We start from the raw sequence: 23049 nt of genomic DNA, 5'->3' as shown, positions 1-23049 counted from the left end.
CTTAACCCCGTGCTGTCCCTCCGAATTCTCACTTAATCCCTCCCTGTCCCTCCGAATTCTCACTTAACCGCGCCCCACCTTCCCTCCGAATTCTCACCTAAACCCCGCGCTGTCCCTCCGAATTCTCACTTAACCCCTCCCTGTCCCTCCGAATTCTCACTTAACCCCGCCCCTTCCCTCCGAATTCTCACTTAACCCCGCCCCATCTTCCCTCCGAATTCTCACTTAACCCCGCCCCATCTTCCATCCCAATTCTCACCTAAACCCTCCCTGTCCCTCCGAATTCTCACTTAACCCCGCCCCTTCCCTCCGAATTCTCACTTAACCCCGCCCCACCTTCCCTCCGAATTCTCACTTAACCCCGCCCCTTCCCTCCGAATTCTCACTTAACCCCGCCCCACCTTCCCTCCGAATTCTCACCTAAACCCCGCGCTGTCCCTCCGAATTCTCACCTAAACCCTCCCTGTCCCTCCGAATTCTCACTTAACCCCGCGCTGTCCCTCCGAATTCTCACTTAACCCCGCCCCATCTTCCATCCCAATTCTCACCTAAACCCTCCCTGTCCCTCCGAATTCTCACTTAACCCCTCCCTGTCCCTCCGAATTCTCACTTAACCCCTCCCTGTCCCTCCGAATTCTCACTTAACCCATCCCTCCGAGTTCTCACTTAACCCCGTCCCGTCTTCCCCCCGAATTCTCACTTAACCCCTCCTCGTCTTCCCTCCGAATTCTCACTTAACCCCTCCCCATCCCTCCGAATTCTCACTTAACCTTGCCCTGTCTTCCCTCCGAATTCTCACTTAACCCCGCGCTGTCCCTCCGAATTCTTACTTAACCCCGCGCTGTCCCTCCGAATTCTCACTTAACCCCGCGCTGTCCCTCCGAATTCTCACTTAACCCCGCGCTGTCCCTCCGAATTCTCACTTAACCCTGCGCTGTCCCTCCGAATTCTCACTTAACCCCGCGCTGTCCCTCCGAATTCTTACTTAACCCCGCGCTGTCCCTCCGAATTCTCACTTAACCCCGCGCTGTCCCTCCGAATTCTCACTTAACCCCGCGCTGTCCCTCCGAATTCTCACTTAACCCCGCGCTGTCCCTCCGAATTCTTACTTAACCCCGCGCTGTCCCTCCGAATTCTCACTTAACCCCGCGCTGTCCCTCCGAATTCTTACTTAACCCCGCGCTGTCCCTCCGAATTCTCACTTAACCCCGCGCTGTCCCTCCGAATTCTTACTTAACCCCGCGCTGTCCCTCCGAATTCTCACTTAACCCCGCGCTGTCCCTCCGAATTCTTACTTAACCCCGCGCTGTCCCTCCGAATTCTCACTTAACCCCGCGCTGTCCCTCCGAATTCTTACTTAACCCCGCGCTGTCCCTCCGAATTCTCACTTAACCCTGCGCTGTCCCTCCGAATTCTCACTTAACCCCGCGCTGTCCCTCCGAATTCTTACTTAACCCCGCGCTGTCCCTCCGAATTCTCACTTAACCCCACGCTGTCCCTCCGAATTCTTACTTAACCCCGCGCTGTCCCTCCGAATTCTCACTTATCCCCGCGCTGTCCCTCCGAATTCTCACTTAACCCCGCGCTGTCCCTCCGAATTCTCACTTAACCCCGCGCTGTCCCTCCGAATTCTTACTTAACCCCGCGCTGTCCCTCCGAATTCTCACTTAACCCCGCGCTGTCCCTCCGAATTCTTACTTAACCCCGCGCTGTCCCTCCGAATTCTCACTTAACCCCGCGCTGTCCCTCCGAATTCTTACTTAACCCCGCGCTGTCCCTCCGAATTCTTACTTAACCCTGCGCTGTCCCTCCGAATTCTCACCTAAACCCTCCCTGTCCCTCCGAATTCTCACTTAACCCCTCCCCATCCCTCCGAATTCTCACTTAACCCCTCCCCATCCCTCCGAATTCTCACTTAACCCCTCCCCATCCCTCCGAATTCTCACTTAACCCCTCCCCCTCCCTCCGAATTCTCACTTAACCCCTCCCCATCCCTCCGAATTCTCACTTAACCCCTCCCCATCCCTCCGAATTCTCACTTAACCCCTCCCCATCCCGCCGAATTCTCACTTAACCCCGCGCTGTCCCTCCGAATTCTTACTTAACCCTGCGCTGTCTTCCCTCCGAATTCTCACTTAACCCCGCACTCTCCCTCCGAATTCTCACTTAACCCCGCGCTGTCCCTCCGAATTCTCACTTAACCCCGCGCTGTCCCTCCGAATTCTCACTTAACCCCGTGCTGTCCCTCCGAATTCTCACTTAACCCCGTGCTGTCCCTCCGAATTCTCACTTAACCCCTCCCCATCCCTCCGAATTCTCACTTAACCCCTCCCCATCCCTCCGAATTCTCACTTAACCCCTCCCCATCCCTCCGAATTCTCACTTAACCCCACCCCATCCCTCCGAATTCTCACTTAACCCCTCCCTGTCTTCCCTCCGAATTCTCACTTAACCCACCCTGTCTTCCCTCCGAATTCTCACTTAACCCACCCTGTCTTCCCTCCGAATTCTCACTTAACCCCGCGCTGTCCCTCCGAATTCTCTCTTAACCCCGCCCTGTCCCTCTGAATTCTCGCTTTCTCTCGCTGATTTATAACCCTGCACTCTGCTCTCAGATTTCCACTATGCTTTGTGTGAAGTAGTGCTTCCTGACATTGCCACTGAACAACCTAGCTCTCATTTTAAGGTTCTGCCCCCTTTGTTCTGGACTCACCCCATCAGAGGAAATAGCTTCTCTCTATCAACCCTATCAAATCCTTTAATTATTTTAAACTCCTCAATCAGATCACCCCTTCATCTTCTATACTCGAGAGAATACAAGTCCAGGAATTAGTGTAGGTCAGGACCCAGAACACAGACACTAATGGAGCTGCTGCTGATTTCATTCACAGTTTGTTTCCTTGAGATGTAAAGCTGCTGAGTCCTTGTGAAATATTCTCTCTATTTAATGGGGCGAGTTTTAGTTCATGTAAACACCCAGTCGGCTGTTTGTTAAAATTTCCATTTCTCTTCCCTGCACATCTATCAAACACAGGGCGAGGAGATCGGAATGCTCGGAGAGGTTACACACTTGCAAACTATTCTAGAAGACCTGACAAACCTGACTGCTGACCCCCAGAAACTACCTCCTGCTAGTGAACAGGTGAGTGGCTTTTGACACCTCTGAATGGGGGAGTTTGACCTTTCTCGGGATCTTTCTTCCTCTGCGGCATTGATAAGGACCTAAAAACAAAACTGCGTAGCTCAGCTGGCCAACGGTCACTGTGGCCTTTGCTGTGCAACTGCATGAGCATCGCACTCAGAACGTCCACTGCACACCCAGTGATCTAAGGTGGGAGCCCAGTCCATTCTTTGCAGATACAAAGAACATGTACACAAATTGTGCCTCTTTCAGCTAAACAAAATAAATGAAAGCCATTTGCTGGACAATGACTTGACCAATCAGGGTCAAGCAGCCCCGTTTAAATTTCAAACAATGCTTGGCAGTTAACTGATAGTCACCATCACTGGTGCATTCTCCATGGCAATTCCTTTACCATTAGAGTCTACTTGGCAACCAATCAGCACCCTCTTCTCATACAATATAAATTGTTGTTTTCCCCTTATATTGGTACTCTTGTGACGTGTCCTGATGAGTGCAACACAAAAAGCTTTGACATGTCTCTTTTTTCAGCAATACTCGAGTTCTGTACTACCAAGTGACTAATTTTGTGTTAGTTCAAATATTCTTTAGAGTGTAACGGAATTTTTATTTAGGTCAATGATAAAGAGGAACAAGTAGTTTGAAAGATGCTGGGCAGGTCACTCACCAGATTTTAATTTAAAGTCACATTTATTTGTGCAGGAATGTTCTAATGTTCAGTTAATCTATTACCCTTCCTATTATTCCACACGGTGAGAGCTTGACTCTGTTTCCTGCTGTTCTTCTGAGCAGCTGCAGTTTCTGACTGTGTTTGTGTTCTCTTTCCTTGACAGGTGATCTTGGATTTGAAGGTGGCAGATGATTATAACTACACCTATCACACTCCCCCCTCGTCTCCCAGCAGCTCCCACTCTCGGAGAGGGACTATGAGCAGGTGGGCAGCCAGCTGTGCTCACTCGCGTTTGTTAGTTCTTTAGCCTGACATTGCCTGTAGTCTCTCCTTTTACCACGTCCTTCCTCACCTTACATCCAGACTGTGTTCAAATTCAAACTCATTCTCTCCACCTTAAATTAATGGAATTCCTCACACTCCTAAAGCTAAGCTGGGCTTGGTTTCAGCTAAAACCACTCCTCCTTTGATCTCCCCTGCTATCTTTCACCTTGTTGATATCCTTTGGGATTGGAACTTTATGTCAGTTCTAAAGAATACTTGTGGTTTATTAGGTTGCTGGCACTCTGCACTATAGACTGGAACTTGAACTTATTCTATCTTTTATAGAGTAGCTCTGGTCTCTATATGATAAAAATGATATTATGATACTGGAGAGGGTACAAAAAAGATTTACAAGAAAAGATTGGACATGTTGGGGCTCATTTCTCTAGAATAGAGAAGACTGAGGGGTGACCTGATAGAGGTGATGAAGGGGGTTTTGATAGGGCAGACGTAGAGAAGCTGTTTCCACTTGTGGGGGGGGATCAATATGAGACAGTCACTAATAAATCCAATCAGGAATTCAGGAGAAACTCCTTTACCCAGAGAGTGGGGAGAATGTGAATCCCGCCACCATGGAATGGTTGAAGCAAATATCAGAGACATATTTAAGCGGAAGCTGGATAAACATGAAGGAGAAAGGAATATAAGGGTACGGTGATGGAGGTGAGAGGGAGAGAGTGGGAGAAGGCTTGTGTGGAGCAGAAACATCTGCACAGACCAATTGGGCTGAATGGCCTTTTTCTGTGTGGAAATTCAATGTAAAACATACAGAAAAACATCAGTAAAGGGTTCGCTGATGACTTGGCTAGTAAAGATACAGTGTGATGTGACACTCCACTATTGGGAGCAGTAAGCCTGGGACCTGTGAGCAGGGCTGGAGATTATTACATCGGCACAATAAAGGCAAACGGAGAGGGAAAGGACAGAATAAGAGATTTGAAGTGTTGGAGTGAGCAGTACCTGAACAGGAATGTTCGGCCATTACAATCAGACAAGTGGTATAAAGGAAAACCAACCAAGTTTCTCTCTCTCCTATTCCTGCAGCATGTGCCAGTACCCACAATCTTCAGGAAGACACCCCGGTATTCCCAACTTCGAATCTGCTTCTCCGTCAATGGAAACGCTTCATATACAAACCCCATCTGTGTCAACAGCTGATGGCACCAGCCAGGTAAGAGTGGAATCTGACTCCAAACCTTCCTTCCTGTAATTGCACAGTCAGGTGTGGTGTCTGCTACTATCTGAGTGTCCCTGTCTTGATTCAATCCTGCGTGATAGTGCCAAATCAGCCACCGATGCAGTGAAACTCTGATTACATACCAGTGGTTTCACTGGGTTTCCCAGCTTGGCCTGAGACCTGCAGTGGAGCTGTTGGTGAGATTATCCATTGAGAGGGAGAGTGAGCTCCTCCTCCTATGTTGGTTTTTCCTGATTGCCCTGGAGTCCAGGAAGATGTGGATCCAATCGTTGTGTCATGGTGAATTTTTGTTTTGTCCATGATTCTCTTTCCTTGTGCCTGAATGCACTGACTCACACCGAGGTCTGGCCCACTGGACAAGGGCTGCCTCCAACCAGGGGCTTCATTCTTTGTGTGTGCAGAATGTGGGTCGGCAGCGTGGTCATGGGTGAAGTGCTGGAATATTGAACCAGGTTCTGGGTGTCCAGCTATAAGAATGTTGGGGACCTTGGGGAGAGTGCAAAGCATGCCCAGGAATGAGGGGCTTTAGCTTTGGGGAGGGATGAGAAACCTGGCGTTGTTTTCATTTAAAATAAAGGTCACAAGGAAATCTAGTGGTGATACATAAGACCAGACAAAATAGAAGCAGGAGTAAGCCTGGTCTGCCATTCAATACAATGACTGATCTTCAACTTCAACTCCACTTTCTTAACAACTCCCCGTATCCCTTTTATCCAGCTTCACTGGTCCCATCCCCCTTAATCAGCATATGTTTCACCACATTTCTACTTCCCTTTAGCTCTGACAAAGAGTCATACGGACTCGAAATGTTAACTCTGTCTTTCTCTCCACAGATGCTGTCAGACCTGCTGAGTTTCTCCAGCGTTTTTTTTTTGTCCCCGTATCCTTATGTTTCCTTCAGACATCAAAACTCTGAGCCTATCCCAGCCCATGTGTTCCAAAAATGGAGCATCCACAATCCTCTTGGGTAAAGAATTCCAGCGATTCTCAACCCTTTGAAGTAATTTCTTCTCATCTCAGTCCTAAATGATCAGCCCCTTATCCTGAGACTGTGCCCCCGTGATTTATATTCCCCGACCAGTGGAAACAATCTCTCAGCGTCCACCCTATCAAACCCCTTCAGAATTTTGTATGTTTTGATGAGATCGCCTCTTATTCTTCTAAATTCCAGAGAATATAAACCCAATTTTACTCAGCCTCTCGTCACTGGACAGCCCTCTCATCCCAGGGGCCAACCTAGTGAATCTTTGCTGTACCATCTCCAGTGCAAGTAAATATCCTTTCTTAAATGTGGAGACCAAAACGGCACACAATACTCCAGGTGTGGCCTCATCAAAACCCTGTACAACTGTAGCAAGACTGCTTCGTTCCTGTACTCCAATCCCCTTGCAATAAAGCCCAATGTGCTATTTGCCTTCCTAATTGTTTGCTGCACCTGTTTTTTAACTTTCTGTGTTCCTTGTACCAGTACGACCCAAGTCTCTTTGAGCATCAACACTTACAAGTTTCACACCTTTTAAAAAATATTCTGCTTTTCTATTCTTGCATCTAAAGTGAATAACTTCACACTTCCCCACATTATACTCCTCCTTCCATTTGTTGCCCATTCACTTAACCTGTAAAAATCGCTTTGCAGTCTCTCTGTCCTCCCTACAGCTTGCATTCTACCTAGCTTTGTATCATCAGCAAACTTAGAACAATACTCTGTCCCTTTGTCTCAGTCAGATGGCCAAAATATTGAGGGGTTTTGATAAAATAAATCTAGAAAAACTGTTACCTTTGATAAATGACTCAGTAACCAGAAGGCATCAATTTAAAATCATCAGCAAGTGAACAAAGGGAGAGGTGAGGACTATTGTTTTAATACTCCTGGTGGCTAGGACATGGGGTGTCTGCTTAGAAATTCACCAAGGCCCCTTAGACAGCACCTTCCAAACCCACGACCACTACCATCTAGAAGGACAAGGGCAGCAGACACATGGGATCACCACCACCTGGAAGTTCCCCTCCAAGTCACTCACCATCCTGACTTGGAAATATATCACCGTTCCTTCACTGTCACTGGGTCAAAATCCTGGAACTCCCTCCCTAACAGCACTGTGGGTGTACCTACACCACATGGACTGCAGCGGTTCAAGAAGGCAGCTCACCACCACCTTCTCAAGGGCAATTAGGGATGGGCAATAAATGCTGGCCCAGACAGTGCAGCCCACATCCTGTGAATGAATAATAAAAAAAACTGGGGGGAGTGAAACCCTAAGTAATTGTAACAAGACTTTTTTATTCTTTTTTTCCAATCCCCTTGCAATAAAGGCCAAAACAGTTTAAAAGCTGTTGATAAATATTTGGAATAGGGAAATGTAAAAGTTGCAGTGCAGGGGCAGGGTCCAGGGACTGAGTGGAGAATTCATTCAGCAAACTGGCAAAGACATGATGGGCTGAATGGCCTCCTTCTGTGCTGGAATATTCTATAAAGCGGGGTCATTGAAAATTTTTAAAGCGGCAGTAGATTGATTCCCTTGTCTATCGAGTATCTGAGGTTATCGGGGTTAGATGGGAATGTGGAATTTGAAACAGAAACAGATCAGCCATAATCTTATTGAATAGCAGAGCAGGCTCGAGGGGCCAAGTGACCCATTTCTGTTCCTATTTTGCATGTTTGTATAATCTCATACGAGGGACGTTATACCAATGTTGCTTGTTTAGTGAATTCAAATAGTTTTTTTTCGTGTCTGGAGCAGGTCCTTGGAGACACCTTTTAATTTTGAGATGCAACTGTGATGTATCTGTCAGAAAACTCTCCTACCCAATTACATTAATATACCACTGACAAATGAGTATTATACAGCAGTTCAGCTGCTTGTTGCTGTGAAATTTATGTTATTTCAATAAGAAATAGCATCCTCATAACATCACCAAATTAGATGGAAGCACACAAGAACTTGCTCCTAAAATATTAAAACAGGCAAGTAAGTATCTATAATATACTTAAAATGTAATGCCTGTCTTAACTCAACAAAGACACCTCCACTTAAGTGTGAGATCAAGACTAGAGGCCATAAATATAAGATAGTCACTAATAAATCCAATAGGGAATCCAGGAGAAACTTTACCCAGGGAGTGGTTAGAATGTGGAACTCGCTCCCTAAGGGAGCAGTTGAGGTGAATAGTATAGATACATTTAAGGGGAAACTGGAAAAACCGATGAGGTAGAAAGGAATAGAAGGATAGGGTGAGATGAAGAGGGACAGGAGGAAGCTCATGTGGAGCATAAAGACCAGCATGCTCAAAATGGGCTGAATGGCCTGTTTCTGTGCTGAAAAAGTGCGTAACTCCTGTGGTGCAGCTAGTTCTCTACTTCACAGCTTGTATTCTATTTGTTATCTGACTATGAATATTGAATATTAAAATTGAGAAAGTGTGTGACTTCAAAATGGAGACCCGATGACTTCTGTGCCCTGGTTCAATTATTTCTTACTGTCTGAGTACAGTTCTGAAAATGACCCTCGATTATGACACCCGATGTGCGATGAGCAGAGGAACTGATCTGGAGCCCGTGGACAGTTTCACCAGGGTCTCTGAGATGTGTGTAGGAAGGTCTCCTGGTCCAGGGGTCATGAAGCAGGATGAGACAGTGAGACTATGAGCCATGAGGGCAAGTAGGAGCTCTGCTCTCTGGAACCGGGCTGTTTATAAAGTATTAAATTGAAGAAAAACTACTGAGTAAATCAGCACACACATTTAATGTTTGAAATGAGTGAAGTTCCTTTTACTGAGGGTGATAACTGTTTGTAATAATTTGCCTGTGTCCCAAAGGGGAAAATGATACTCTAATACTTTATAGAGTTTGAAGTTGTTCCAGATTGAACCAGACTCTGCAGCAGATCTGGATTTGGTCTTGTGTGTTAATGTAATCGCTTCCATTCACTTTGTTCTCACCCTCATCCCTTACCCCTCCAAATCCTGACACCTCCCCAGGTTAGCCCCCCCCCCCCAAATCCCAGTGTTGCTTTGCATGTCCCACTGCAGTAGATGAGACAGGCGAAGCTGGGGAAACGAGGTTTCCCTACCTGCCGTACAATTTCATGGATACCCCATCCTCGGGGGCATGGGGTGTGGGGGAGGAGGGAAGTTGGGGGAAGGTTGAGGTGGGAGAGGGTTATGGAGAAGTGGGGGGGGGTCATGGGGCAAAGGGTGGGGGCAAAGGGTATGGGGGTACATGGAGAGTGGGAGAGGTTTTCAATCTCAGCTGATTCAGTAAAGTGGTTGTGTGTTGCACATTCAGCTGAAGCTGAAAATCTAGTGAACGTTTATTCCGTGTTAAACCTGTGCATTGCTGCACAGTTCCTCTGGGTATCCCTGGACTTTCAAATGGTTTAAAAAAAACAATGTCCAAAAGTATGATTTCTAATCTTCTACTTCCTCTCTCTCTCTCTCTCTCTTTCTCTTCCTCCCTCTCTCTGTTTCCTTTTTTTTTGCTTTAATTATTTGTTTAACCTGCAGAAATCTACCAGTTCAGCATCCTCCGAGGCTTCAGAAACCTGGAGGTCGTTTAGTGAATGCAGCTCTCCCACTTCTCTCTGCTCTGGCTCCAAGACTGGGCTGTGGGCAGCAACCGGCAAGGTGATAACAGCCTGTTCCAAGCCAGGTTTGAGTGCTCGGTCCTGAGGGAGGGTCAGAGTCAAGCATGGAAAGGACTGGCTTCCACTGAAGCTGTGTGACTGTGGAGCAGGAATAACTGGAGCAGAGCGTGTGGAAGGACCTGCATGTCGGGAGGGGGAGTGGGGGGGTGCTGTGTATTTGACTGTATCATATCTAGTGGGGATCATCCCGGTCTCTTTGTGGCACTTTCACTTCCGGAACCTAGCACACTGCACAATGGGAGATGTCGATGATGGGTGGGGTGGTAGGAGATTAATGGGGTGAAAGAAGCTGTTTACAGAGAGTGGAGGTTAAGGAGTTTAAGAAGTCTGAGGATGAGAGGCAGGCACACACTGCTGGACCCCCTGTTACTGATGGTGGATGAAGCAGCTCTGTGGACCAGCATCAGTTGATTTGATCAAGCGACACAAGTTAGTTGGTGGCTCTTTATCACCTTCACCAGCTCAGCTTTCAGGGAGGTTTTCTGTTCTTCCTTCAGTGAGATCTTTTCTTGGTCAGTTTCTCCCATTTTTTTTTCTACATTTCTTCCTCTATTTCTGTTCCACAGAAGGCAAGGGGAGGTAAGGGTGAGGGGCTGCTGGTTGGCTGAGTGGGCAGGTTGAGGGGCTGGGTAGGTGGGTGAGTGAGTGAGAGGTAAGTTAATGAAGAGCTGGGTGGGTGAGGGGGGGCGGGGTGCATGAGGAGCTGAGGCCTGATCAAACTTCCTGCCAGTGCCGTCTGAGACCCTTTGATTGTTCCCATCCTTGCAGCTTGCACTCAGCAGGTTCCCGCTTGGTCAGTCAAGGGCTGTATGATTACTTCTCAGGAGGAAGGATTGAAATCTGGGTGAACATGAGATTTTTTTTTTGGAGCAGTGAAATGTTTTACTGAGTGTGTCTTTACAAAGAAATCAAACAATAGCATACAGGTTAACAGCATCCAGTCCCACACAATGATGATCCCTCGTGAATTCCAGTATATTCACACTCCATCCTGCCAAAGAATAGGTAATGTCCTGCACAGGGAGAAATGGCTAAACTCCAGGCCAATTTGGGGAGAGAAAATCTGGAAGATTGATTTCTGCAGCAACCAAGATAATTGAAATTAGGCAAGGAAATCGATTTGGCCCTGAATTCCCTGCAGTACCCAGCTCCTGCACAATGTCAATTCTACCCAACCAGAAACCACTCCAGAACCTCAGCCAAAGGAATTCAGTGAATCAGCATCCACTGCACGAGATGGCAGTCTGTTCCAGTACAAGGGTACAGATCTGCCACTGTGTAACACTGGGGTACAGTACTGGTGGGGACGGGTCTGTCACTGTATAACACTGGGATACAGTACTGGTGGGGGCAGGTCTGTCACTGTATAACACTGGGATACAGTACTGGTGGGGGCAGGTCTGTCACTGTATAACACTAGGGTATAGTACTGGTGGGGACAGGTCTATCAATGTATAACACTGGCGTACAGTACTGGTGGGGATAGGTCTGTCACTGTATAACATTGGGGAACAGTACTGGTGAGGGAAGATCTTTCACTGTATAACATTGGGGTACAGTACTGGTGGGGGAAGATCTTTCACTGTATAACATTGGGGTACAGTACTGGTGGGGGAAGATCTTTCACTGTATAACATTGGGGTACAGTACTGGTGGGGGAAGATCTTTCACTGTATAACATTGGGGTACAGTACTGGTGGGGGAAGATCTTTCACTGTATAACATTGGGATACAGCACTGGTGGGGGCAGGTCTGTCACTGTATAACACTGGGGTACAGTACTGGTGGGGACGGGTCTGTCACTGTATAACCCTGGGGTACAGTACTGGTGGGGACGGGTCTGTCACTGTATAACACTGGGGTACAGTACTGGTGGGGACGGGTCTGTTACTGTATAACACTGGGGTACAGTACTGGTGGGGACGGGTCTGTCACTATAACATTGGGGAACAGTACTGGTGAGGGAAGATCTTTCACTGTATAACATTGGGATACAGTACTGGTGGGGACGGGTCTGTCACTGTATAACACTGGGGTACAGTACTGGTGGGGACAGGTCTGTCACTGTATAACACTGGGGTACAGCACTGGTGGGGGCAGGTCTGTCACTGTACAACAATGGGGATAGTACTGGTGAGGACAGGTCTGTCACTAACATTGGGGACCATACTGGTGGGGCAGGTCTTTCGCTGTATAACATGGGTTCAGTACTGACACTTGTGTGGCACGAATGTTACTTGCAATTTATCAGCCCAAACTTGGATGTTGTCCAGGTCTTCCTGCATTTGGACATGGATTGTTTCAATATCTGAGTAGTCACAAATGGTGCTGAACATGGTGCAATTATCAATGAACATCCCCACTTCTGACCTTATGATGGAAGGAAGGTCATTGATGAAGCAGCTGAAGATGGTTGGGCCGAGGACACTACCCTGAGGAACTCCTGCAGTGATGTCCTGGAGCTGAGATAACTGACCTCCAACAACCACAACCATCTTCCTTTGTGCTAGGTATGACTCCAACCAGTGGAGAGTTTTCCCCCTGATTCCCATTGACTCCAGTTTTGCTAGGGCTCCTTGATGTCACACTCAGTCAAATGCTGCCTTGCTGTCAAGGGCAGTTACTCTCACCTCACCTCGGGAGTTTAGCTCTTTTGTCCATGTTTGAACCAAGGCTGTAGCGAGATCAGGAGCTGAGTGGCCCTGGTGGAACCCAAACTGGGCATCAGTGAGCAGGTTATTGCTAAGCAAGTGCCGCTTGATAGCACTGTTGATGACCCCTTCCATTACTTTACTGATGATCGAGAGTAGACTGATGGACCATAATTGGCTGGGTTGGATTTGTCCTGCTTTTTGTGTGCAGGACATACCTGGGCAGTTTTCCACATAGCCGGGTAGATGCCAGTGTTGTAGCTTTTCTGGAACAGCTTGGCTAGGGGCACAGCAAGTTCTGGAGCACAAGTCTTCAATACTATTGCCGGAATATTGTCAGGGCCCATAGCCTTTGCTCTATCCAGTGTTTTCAGCCGTTTCTTAATATCACGTGGAGTGAATCGAATTGGCTGAAGACTGGCATCTGTGATGCTGGGGACCTCCGGAGGAGGCTGAGATGGATCATCCACTTGGCACTTCTGCCTGAAGATTGTAGCAAATGCTTCAGCCTTATCTTTTGCACTGATGTGCTGTGCTCCCCCATCATTGAGGATGGGGATATTTGTGGAGCCTCCTCCTCCAGTGAGTTGTTTAATTGTCCACCACCATTCTCAACTGGATATGGCAGGACTGCAGAGCTTAGATCTGATCTGTTGGTTGTGGGATGGCTTATCTCTGTCTATCACTTGCTGCTTATGCTGTTTGACATGCAAGTAGTCCTGTGTTATAGCTTCACCAGGCTGACGCCTCATTTTTAGGTATGCCTGGTGCTGCTCCTGGCATGCCCTCCTGTACTCTTCATTGAACCAGGGTTGATCCCCTGGCTTGATGGTAATGGTAGAGTGGGGGATATGCCGGGCCATGAGGTTACAGATTGTGTTCGAGTACAATTCTGCTGCTGCTGATGGCCCACAGCACCTCATGGATGCCCAGTCTTGAGTTGCTAGATCTGTTCGAAATCTATCCCATTTAGCACGGTGGTTGTGCCACACAACACAATAGAGGGTATTCTCAGTGTGAAGATGGGACTTTGTCTCCACAAGGAATGTTTGGTGGTCACTCCTACTGATACTGTCATGGACAGATGCATCTGCAGCAGGCAGGTTGGTGAGGATGAGGTCAAGTATATTTTTCCCTCTTGTTGGTTCCCTCACCACCTGCTGCAGACCCAGTCTAGCAGCTATGTCCTTTAGGACTTGGCCAGCTTGGTCAGTAGTGGTGCTACCGAGCCACTCTTGGTGATGGACATTGAAGTCCCCCACCCAGAGTACATTCTGTGCCCTTGCCACCCTCAGTGCTTCCTCCAAGTGGTATTCAACATGGAGGAGCACTGATTCATCAGCTGAGGGAGGACGGTACGTGGTAATCAGCAGGAAGTTTCCTTGCCCATGTTTACCTGATGCCGTGAGACTTCATGGGGTCCGGAGTCAATGTTGAGGACTCCCAGCGCAACTCCCTCCTGACTGTATATCACTGTGTCACCACCTCTGCTGGGTCTGTCCTGCCGGTGGGACAGGACAAAACCACGGATGGTGATGGTGATGTCTGGGACATTGTCTGTAAGGAATGATCCTGTGAGCATGTTTCCTGACTACTCTGTTGACAGCTGGTCACAGGAGAGGTGCCAGGGGACTGGAGGACAGCCAATGTGGTACTGTTATTCAAGAAGGAAGGGATAAACCAGGGAATTACTGGCCAGTCAGTCTAACCTCAGTGGTGAGGAAACTATTGGAAGCAATTCTGAGGGACAGAATTAATCTACATTTGGAGAGGCAGGGATTAATCAAGGACAGTCAGCATGGTTTTTTTAAGGGGAGGTCATGTCTGACCAATTTGATTGAATTTTTTGAAGACCTGACCAGGTGTGTAGATGAGGGCAATGTATTTGACGTAGTCTACTTGGACTTCAGCAAGGCTTTTGATAAGGTCCCGCATGGGAGACTGATAATGAAGGTAAGAGCCCATAGGATCCAAGGCAAATTGGATCCAGAATTGGCTGAGTGGCAGGAAGCAGAGGGTGATGGTTGAGGGGTGTTTTTGTGACTGGATGCCTGTGTCCAGTGGGGTTCCACAGGGATCGGTGTTGGGTCCCTTGCTGTTTGTGGTATATATAAATGATTTAGATTTGAATGTAGGAGGGTTGATCAGTAAGTTTGCAGATGACACAAAAATTGGTGGGGTGGTAAATAGTGAGGAGGATAGCCTTAGATTACAGGAGGATATAGACGGGCTGATCAGTGGCAAATGGAATTTAATCCTGATAAGTGTGAGGTGATGCACTTGGGCAGGACAAACAAGGCACGGGAATACACGATGAATGGTAGGATCCTGGGAAGTACCGAGGATCAGAGGGACCTTGGTGTGTATGTCCGCCGGTCCCTTAAGGTAGCAGGACAGGTAGATAAGATGGTTAAGAAGGCATATGGGATACTTGCCTTTTTTAGCCGAGGCATAGAATATAAGAGCAAGGAGGTTATGCTGGAAGTGTATAAGACGCTAGTTAGGTCACAGCTAGAGTATTGCGTGCAGTTCTGGAATCTACATTATAGGAAGGATGTGATTGCACCAGAGAGAGTGCAGAGGAGATTTACCAGGATGTTGCCTGGGCTGGAGAGTTTTAGTTATGAAGAGAGATTTGACAGACTGGGGTTATTTTCCCTGGAGCAGAGGAGATTGAGGGGGGACATGATTGAGGTGTATAAAATTATGAGGGGCATAGATAGGGTAGGTATAGAAACTAGGAGCAGGAGTAGGCTACTCGGCCCTTCGAGCCTGCTCTGCCATTCATTATGATCATGGCTGATCATCCAACTCAATAGCCTGCTCCCACTGTCTCCCCATACCCTTTGATCCCTTTCACCCCAAGAACTATATCTAACTCCTTCTTGGAAACATACAATGGTTTGGCCTCAACTACCTTCTGTGGTAGTGAATTCCACAGGCTCACCACTCTCTGGATGAAGAAATTTCTCCTCATCCTAAATGGTCTACCCCATATCCTCAGACTGTGACCCCTGGTTCTGGACTCCCCCACCATCGGGAACATCCTTCCTGCATCTACCCTGTCTAGTCCTGTTAGAATTTTATAGGTTCTATAAGATCCCCCCTCATTCTCCTGAACTCCAGCGAATATAATCCTAATCGACTCAATCTCTCCTCATATGTCAGTCCCGCCATCCCAGGAATCAGTCTGGTAAACCTTCGCTGCACTCCCTCTATAGCAAGTACATCCTTCCTCAGATAAGGAGAGCAAAACTGCACACAATATTCCAGGTGTGGTCTCACCAAGGCCCTGTACAATTGCAGCAAGACATCCCTGTTCCTGTACTCGAATCCTCTGGCTATGAAGGTCAACATACCCTTTGCCTTTACCGCCTGCTGCACCTACATGCTTACCTTCAGCGACTGGTGTACAAGGACACCCAGGTCTCGTTGCACATTCCCCTCTCTCAATTTATAGCCATTCAGATAATAATCTGCTTCCTGTTTTTGCTACCAAAGTGGATAACCTCACATTTATCCACATTATACTGCATCTGCCATGCATTTGTCCACTCACTCAGCTTGTCCAAATCATCCTGAAGCATCTCTGTACCCTCTTCACAGCTCACCCTCCCATCCAGCTTTGTATCATCTGCAAAGTTGGAGATATTACATTTAATTCCCTCATCTAAATCATTAATATATACTGTGAATAGCTGGGGTCCCAGCACCGATCCCTGCGGTACCCCACTAGTCACTGCCTGCCATTCGGAAAAAGACCCGTTTATTCCTACTCTTTGTTTCCTGTCTGCCAACCAGTTTTCTATCCATCTCAATACACTACCCCAATCCCAGGCACTTTAATTTTACACGCCAATCTCTAATGTGGGACTTTGTCGAAAGCCTTCTGAAAGTCCAAATAAACCACATCTACTGGCTCCCCCTCATCAACTCCACTGGTTACATCCTCGAAAAATTCCAGTAGATTTGTCAAGCATGATTTCCCTTTCATAAATCCATGCTGACTCTGTCCGATTCTGCCACTGTTTTCCAAGTGCTCAGCTATTAAATCTTTTATAATGGACTCTAGAATTTTCCCCACTACCAGCGTCAGGCTGACTGGTCTACATTTCCCTGTTTTCTCTCTACCTTCCTTTTTAAATAGTGGGGTTACATTAGCTACCATCCAATCTGTAGGAACTGTTCCAGAGTCTATAGAATCTCAGAAGATGACCACCAATGCATCCATTATTTCTAGGACCACTTCCTTAAGTACTCTGGGATATAGATTATCAGGTCCTAGGGATTTATCAGCCTTCAATCCCATCAATTTCCCTAACACCATTACCCTACTAATACTGATTTCTTTCAGTTCCTCCCTCTCACTAAACCCTGTGTTCCCCAACATTTCTGGTATGTTATTTGTGTCCTCCTTTGTGAAGACAGAACCAAAGCATGTATTTAGTTGGTCAGCCATTTCTTTGTTCCCCATTATAAATTCCCCTGTTTCTGACTATAAGGGACCTACATTTGTCTTCACCAATATTTTTCCCTTCACATACCTATAGAAGCTTTTACAGTCAGTTTTTATGTTCCCCGCAAACTAACTCTCGTACTCTATTTTCCCCTTCTTAATCAATCTCTTGGTCCTCATTTGCTGAATTCTAAACTGCTCCCAATCCTCAGGTCTATTAGTGTTTCTGGCCAATTTGTATGCCTCTTCCTTGGATCTAATACTATCTCTAATTTCCCTTGTTAAGCTATGTTTTGGCCACCTTTCTTGTTTTACTTTTGCGTCAATAAACAATTGTTGCAGTTCACCCATGCGCTCTTTGAATGTTTGCCATTGCCTATCTACCATCATCCATTTAAGTAACGTTTCCCAATCCATCATAGCCAACTCGTGCCTCATACCATCGTAGTTTCCTTTATTAAGATTCAGGACCCAAGTCTCAGAATCAACTATATCACTCTCCATCTTGATGAAGAATTTTATCATATTATGGTCGCTCATCCCCAAGGGGCCTCACTCACCTAGACTGCCAATTATTCCTTCCTCATTACACAATACCCAGTCTAGGATGGCTGTTCTCTAGTTGGTTCCCCAACGTATTGGTCCGTATACACTGCAGGAATTTCTCCTCTTTGGTATTGTTACTAACTTGATTTGCCCAATCTATATGCAGATTAAAGTCACCCATAATTACAGATGTTCCTTTATTGCATGCGTCTCTAGACAGGAAGGAACTTTTCCCCTTGGTGGAGGTTTCAATAACCAGGGGGCATAGATTTAAGGTAAGGGGCAGGAGGTATAGAGGGGATGTGAAGAAGAATTGTTTCACCCAGAGGGTGTTGGGAATCTGGAACTCACTGCCTGAAAGGGTGGTAGAGGCAGAAACCCTCATAACATTTAAGAAGTATTTGGATGTGCACTTGCAATGCCATGGCATACAGGGCTATGGACCTAGTGCTGGAAAATGGGATTAGAATAGTTCGGTACTTGTTTGACTGGCGCAGACTCGATGGGCCAAAGGGCTGTTTTCTGTGCTGTAGACCTCTGTGACTTTATATTAGTCGGGAGGACTTTGCAGGGTCGACAGGGCTGAGTTTGCCATTCTCATTTCCGGTGCCTCGGTCGATTCCTTTTGAGACTTTTTAGCTGTTTGATACAACTGAGTGGGTTGCAGGCCATGTCAGAGGGCTATGGGTCTGGAGTCACAGGGACAGCAGATTTCCTTCCCTAAAGGACATCAGTGAACCAGATGGATTTTTACGACAATCGACAATGGTTTCATGGTCATCATTAGACTTTTAATTGCATAATTTTGTTGAATTCAAATTTCATCATCTTCCCTGGTGGGATTCGAACCCGGTTCCGCAGAGCAATACCTTGGGTCTCTGACTTACTCGTTCAGCAGCAATACCACTTTGTAATCGCCTCCCCGCCACTGATATCTGTATGCCAACCCTAGAAATGTCCCTGGTGATGGTTAGAATCATCCCTGTTCCATTTTCTGCAATTTGAATTGCCAGACAAAATGCCTTGGATAATGCAAGGTGTGCAGTATCAAGCCCACCAACTACTGAAGCCAGGTATGACACAGACACAGTGCCAGCTGTGTCTCTGCAACCTCTGTGCCTCCAGTATAAACATGTTAGTTCAGCTGTGCACTAACTGCTTGATCAGTGTGTATTCCACCAGTGTATTCACTGTCAGCCTATCTATTGCAGCTCGACAGCACTGATCCCAACCCAGGCCACTCAGCAATAGCCTGCTTGCCTAGGCTATGTTTGGGTTCCAACAGAACCCCTCGGCTCTAGATATCCTTCCTGCCTTGTTTCAAACCTGGACCATGAGCTCAGTGCCAGAGGAGAGTTGAAGAGTTGAGTACAGCTGCCCTAACAGTCAAGCCTGAGTTGGACTAAGGCCAGCAACAGAACCCTGTGATGGCTGTAGTCTTACATAGCTCATAGGAAAATGATCCTAGCATTAGCTCTGTGAAGGAGAAAGCACAGACAGTGAACTGGATGGCCTCCTTCTTTGCGACACCACTTTATGATTCTATGAAAGGCCATTAGCCCTAATAAGACCCACACTATCTTCTCATGGCCGATAAATGCAGGCTCATAAATTGCAGTCACAATCAATAAATTGAACAAATAGCTGCTGTGTTATGTTGGGCAGGCTTGAGTCAGGCAGTGTTAGTGTGGGCCGTGTTAGTGTGGGCCGTGTTAGTGTGGGCCGTGTTAGTGTGGGCTGAGTTGAGCAGTGTCCAAGCCCGAGTCAGCACCTCCAGGGAACATGCTCAGGTTGCCATTCATTATAGAGGTGGCAATGGAATTCAGTGAGGGGTTGATTACCACCTAAAACACTGGGAGTAGCAGCAAGGACCAGCTCAGTGAGGAGTGATAGTTTGGTGATGGTCTTGTACTGAGGAAGGAGGAGTTTAGAGAAGTACTCTTCCTATATGTGGAATATCCAGGTCTAAGGAGAATGTGGATTGTTATAGGAACAGGAAAGGGAGGGGGACATTCAGCCCATCAAACCTGCCCTGTTATTCAGTGAGATCAAGTCTGATTCATGACTTAACTCCATAAACCCACCTTTGCTCCATATCCCTTAATATCATTGGTTAACAAAAATTTTATCAATCTCTAATTTAATATAACAATTGATCCAACATCAACTGCTGTTTGTGGAAGAGAGTTCCAAACTTCTACAGTCCTTTGTGCGTCGGAGTGTTTCCTAATGTCATTCCTGAAAGACCTGTCTGACAAAGGTCATAATCACTCCTATTCTTCAAATGATCTACAACAGTACTTATCCCATAGAGTGAGTTGAGACAGATAGTACACTCCTAGTCCTAGACTCCCCAACCAGTTTCCCTTTATCCTATCTTGAAATGCCTTGCAAACTTCTACCCTTTAACCTTCTGAATTCCAGGGAATACAACCCTAGTTTTTGTAACCTCGCCTTATAAGTTAACCCTTGGAGTTCAGGTATCATTCTGGTAAACCTACACTGCACTCCTTCATATCCTTGCTAAGATACGATGTCCAGAATTGCTCACAGTAACTCTAGGTGTGTTCTAACCAGAGCTTTGCATAGCTGAGGCGTGACCTCAACCCCCATCTTCAGATAGAGGCCAGCATTCCAATAGTCTTTTTGATTATTTTCTGTACCCGTCTATGACATTTTAATATGTACTTGGATCCCCAAATTTCTTTGGACCGCCAATGTTTCTAGATTTTCACCATTTGCAAAGTCCTCTGTTCTGTCTTTTTAAATCCAATGTGGGTGACCTCACATTTGCTGCTCATTCACTCAACCTACAAAATTTCTGTAATTTTATTCTTCATCTAACTTAGTGTCATCAGCAAACTTGGATATGTGGCTTTTAATCTCATCATCTAGATCGTGAATAGTTGGGGCCCCAGGGCAGAACCTTGTGACACACCACTGCTTACAACCTGCCCCTCAGCCAATTTCCTAACCAGGTCAATAACTTGTCTTCAATTCCAGGAGCTTCAACTTTAGCTAACAGTCTCTTATGCTGAACTTTATCAGATACCTTCTGGAAGTCCATATAAATAACATCCATTGAAATCCCCCTCTTCATTGCTTTAGTCGCCTCTTCAAAGTATTCAGTCAGGGTTGTCAGGCGTGACCTACCCTTTACAAATCCATGCCAGCTCACTCTGCCAGCTGAAAATGTTCATGGTGTTCATTCAGTCACCACCCCCCCCCCCCCCACACCTTTAATGATAGACTCTAGTAGTTTCCTGACAACAGATGTAAGGTTTATAATTCCCTAATTTCTCCTCAAACCTTCCTTATGGCAAGAAATTCCCCAGGTTCATCCTTACTACCAGCAAGGTAAAAACATTTTCAAAAGAAATGGTTTCATTCTTGATGTGGACACCATTGGCATTTAATTTTCATCCTAGTTGTCTAGTTGAAGATGGTGGTGTGCTGCCACCTTGAAGCAGTGTAGTCCAGTGCAGGTAGCTGTGATACAACTGAGTGGTTTACATGTCGGTGTGGGACTGTAGTCACGTAGAAACCCAGATGCTTCCTTCTCTAAAGGAGATTAGTGAAACATTTGGGTTTTTCTAGCCCTCCAAATGCTTTCAGAGTCACTGACCAGCTTTTTATTTGCAGAATTATTTTCAAACTGAATTCAAATTCTCAAACTGCCCTGGTGGATTTGAACTCATGGTCTCTCATCCAGTAACTCTACTATTTGCATTGCCAAACCTGCAAACCATCTCCCTTGTTAGAAATAGCAGATGTGGGAAAGTGATGGAGGAGTGGGACCTCATTTGAGCAGAGGAGTAGCAGTTAACCCAAGAATGTGAGAAAGAAGCAATATGTAGCTGTCAAATCAGCACCTGAATAACCATACTCTCTTCTCTCCAAGGATAGCCACTTCCTTGTAGGAAAAAGTAGGGATGGAAATTGTAAAAACAGGAATTGACCTGTATCTGTAGTGACCATGGGTCATGTGTTATCTTGTTTGCTGTAGTCTTTACACCTTAAATCCATTAAGATCTTGTTTAGTTGCTTTTGACAAATGTTCCTTCAGCAAATTACTGATGGTTCTAACTGTGTGCGTGCTTCAACTTTGCTTTATCATCACTGGACAGTGTCCGCAGATACTGGGAAAGCTCAGAATGGACTCCAATTGGAAAATGCAGTCTTGGAAAGTTTCCCAGGCAGAGTCAGCGTATGTTGTGGGATCAATCCCTGTTGATCAGGAAAACCTCAGGGTTGTGTTTTGATTTGAGCTGGGTATTGCCTTGTGTTTAGAAGGTTGGGAGTGTGCTCTAGATGTTTTTCACTCTCCAGCCTCAGTCCCCTGGGGAGCTGAACCCCAGAGTAACCCTGTGAAGTAGTGGAATTGGGAAAGATGCAGTTTTGTGCCATTGAAGAGAAGAAGGACATAAAAATAATGTAACAGGGGAGGGGGTTCCGAATCTCTGAACAATCACCTGTGGCTTGGGATCAACCCCATATTTGGTCTGATAGACCTAAGATCTCTGAGCTGTGATGTGTATGCATATCACAGTACAATTAAATCAATCCGACAAAGCTACAACACCATTTTCATCCTAGATGCAAAATAATTTTAAAAACTATTTACCCAACAGAATATTCAGAGTGTCGTATGTCAGAAATCATTAAATGATTGATCTCTTTTTAAACCAGGACTGGGCAAAATTGGCACCGATGGACCAGCTGCAGACCAGTGCCCTCCAGCCGAAGGAAGCATTTTCTTATCAAATGATTGGAGCAAATGGACCCCAAGCACCAATGGAAGCCAGTGTGTATGCACAGGCCACAGACAGACCACAATCCACAGCAGCAACTGCTGCTTGCAAGGTACCCCATTGAAAAATAAAGACATGCATTTCTGTAGTGTCTTTTACCACTTCAGGTTATTCCAAAGCTCTTCAATGAAATACTTTCTGAAATATGGTCACTGTTGTGATGTAGGAAACGTGGCCGTCAATGTGCACAGCAAGATCCCACAAACAGCAAGGTGACCAGATGATCCATTTCTTTGTGATGTTGATTGAGGGAAAATTTATTGGCCAGGACACTGGGGAGAACTCCCCTGCCCTTCTTTAAAATAATATCATGGGATCGTTTGCATTCACCTGAAAGGACAGACATGGAGTCTGCTGAACATCTCATTTGAAAGATGGCACCTCTGACAGTGCAGCAGTCCCTCAGTACTGCACTGGGAGTTTCAGCCTGGATTATGAGGCTCAAGAATCTGGATCTGTCCTGGGATTTGAACCCAAACGTTTGACTGTGAGAGTGTTACAGAGCCCCCGAGTACTGGCTTTACTAGGTACAGCCCTTTGACTGAACCTTGTAAAGAGGCTCCAGGTTCCAGTGCGATTGTGCAGTTGGAAGTCTTGGTGATCTGGAA

At 46.4% G+C, this 23049-nt stretch overlaps 1 protein-coding gene across 2 annotated transcripts in view; it reads left to right on the top strand.

Moving 5' to 3' along the window:
• The window catches only part of mtss1 (MTSS I-BAR domain containing 1), a 178918-nt gene that overhangs the window by 150347 nt on the left and 5522 nt on the right, over positions 1–23049 (top strand). For both annotated transcript variants that reach the window (XM_041205586.1, XM_041205584.1), the window contains exons 8-11: positions 3035–3142; positions 3976–4076; positions 5181–5307; positions 22320–22493. In XM_041205586.1, the coding sequence (XP_041061520.1) occupies positions 3035–3142; positions 3976–4076; positions 5181–5307; positions 22320–22493 (510 nt within the window). The remainder of the gene's footprint in view (positions 1–3034; positions 3143–3975; positions 4077–5180; positions 5308–22319; positions 22494–23049) is intronic.

This window comes from Carcharodon carcharias, chromosome 14, assembly GCF_017639515.1.
Source record: "Carcharodon carcharias isolate sCarCar2 chromosome 14, sCarCar2.pri, whole genome shotgun sequence".
Classification (NCBI taxonomy): domain Eukaryota; kingdom Metazoa; phylum Chordata; class Chondrichthyes; order Lamniformes; family Lamnidae; genus Carcharodon; species Carcharodon carcharias.
The sequence above is the reverse complement of the archived record's forward strand: the minus strand, read 5'-3'. Positions and strand labels throughout refer to the sequence as shown.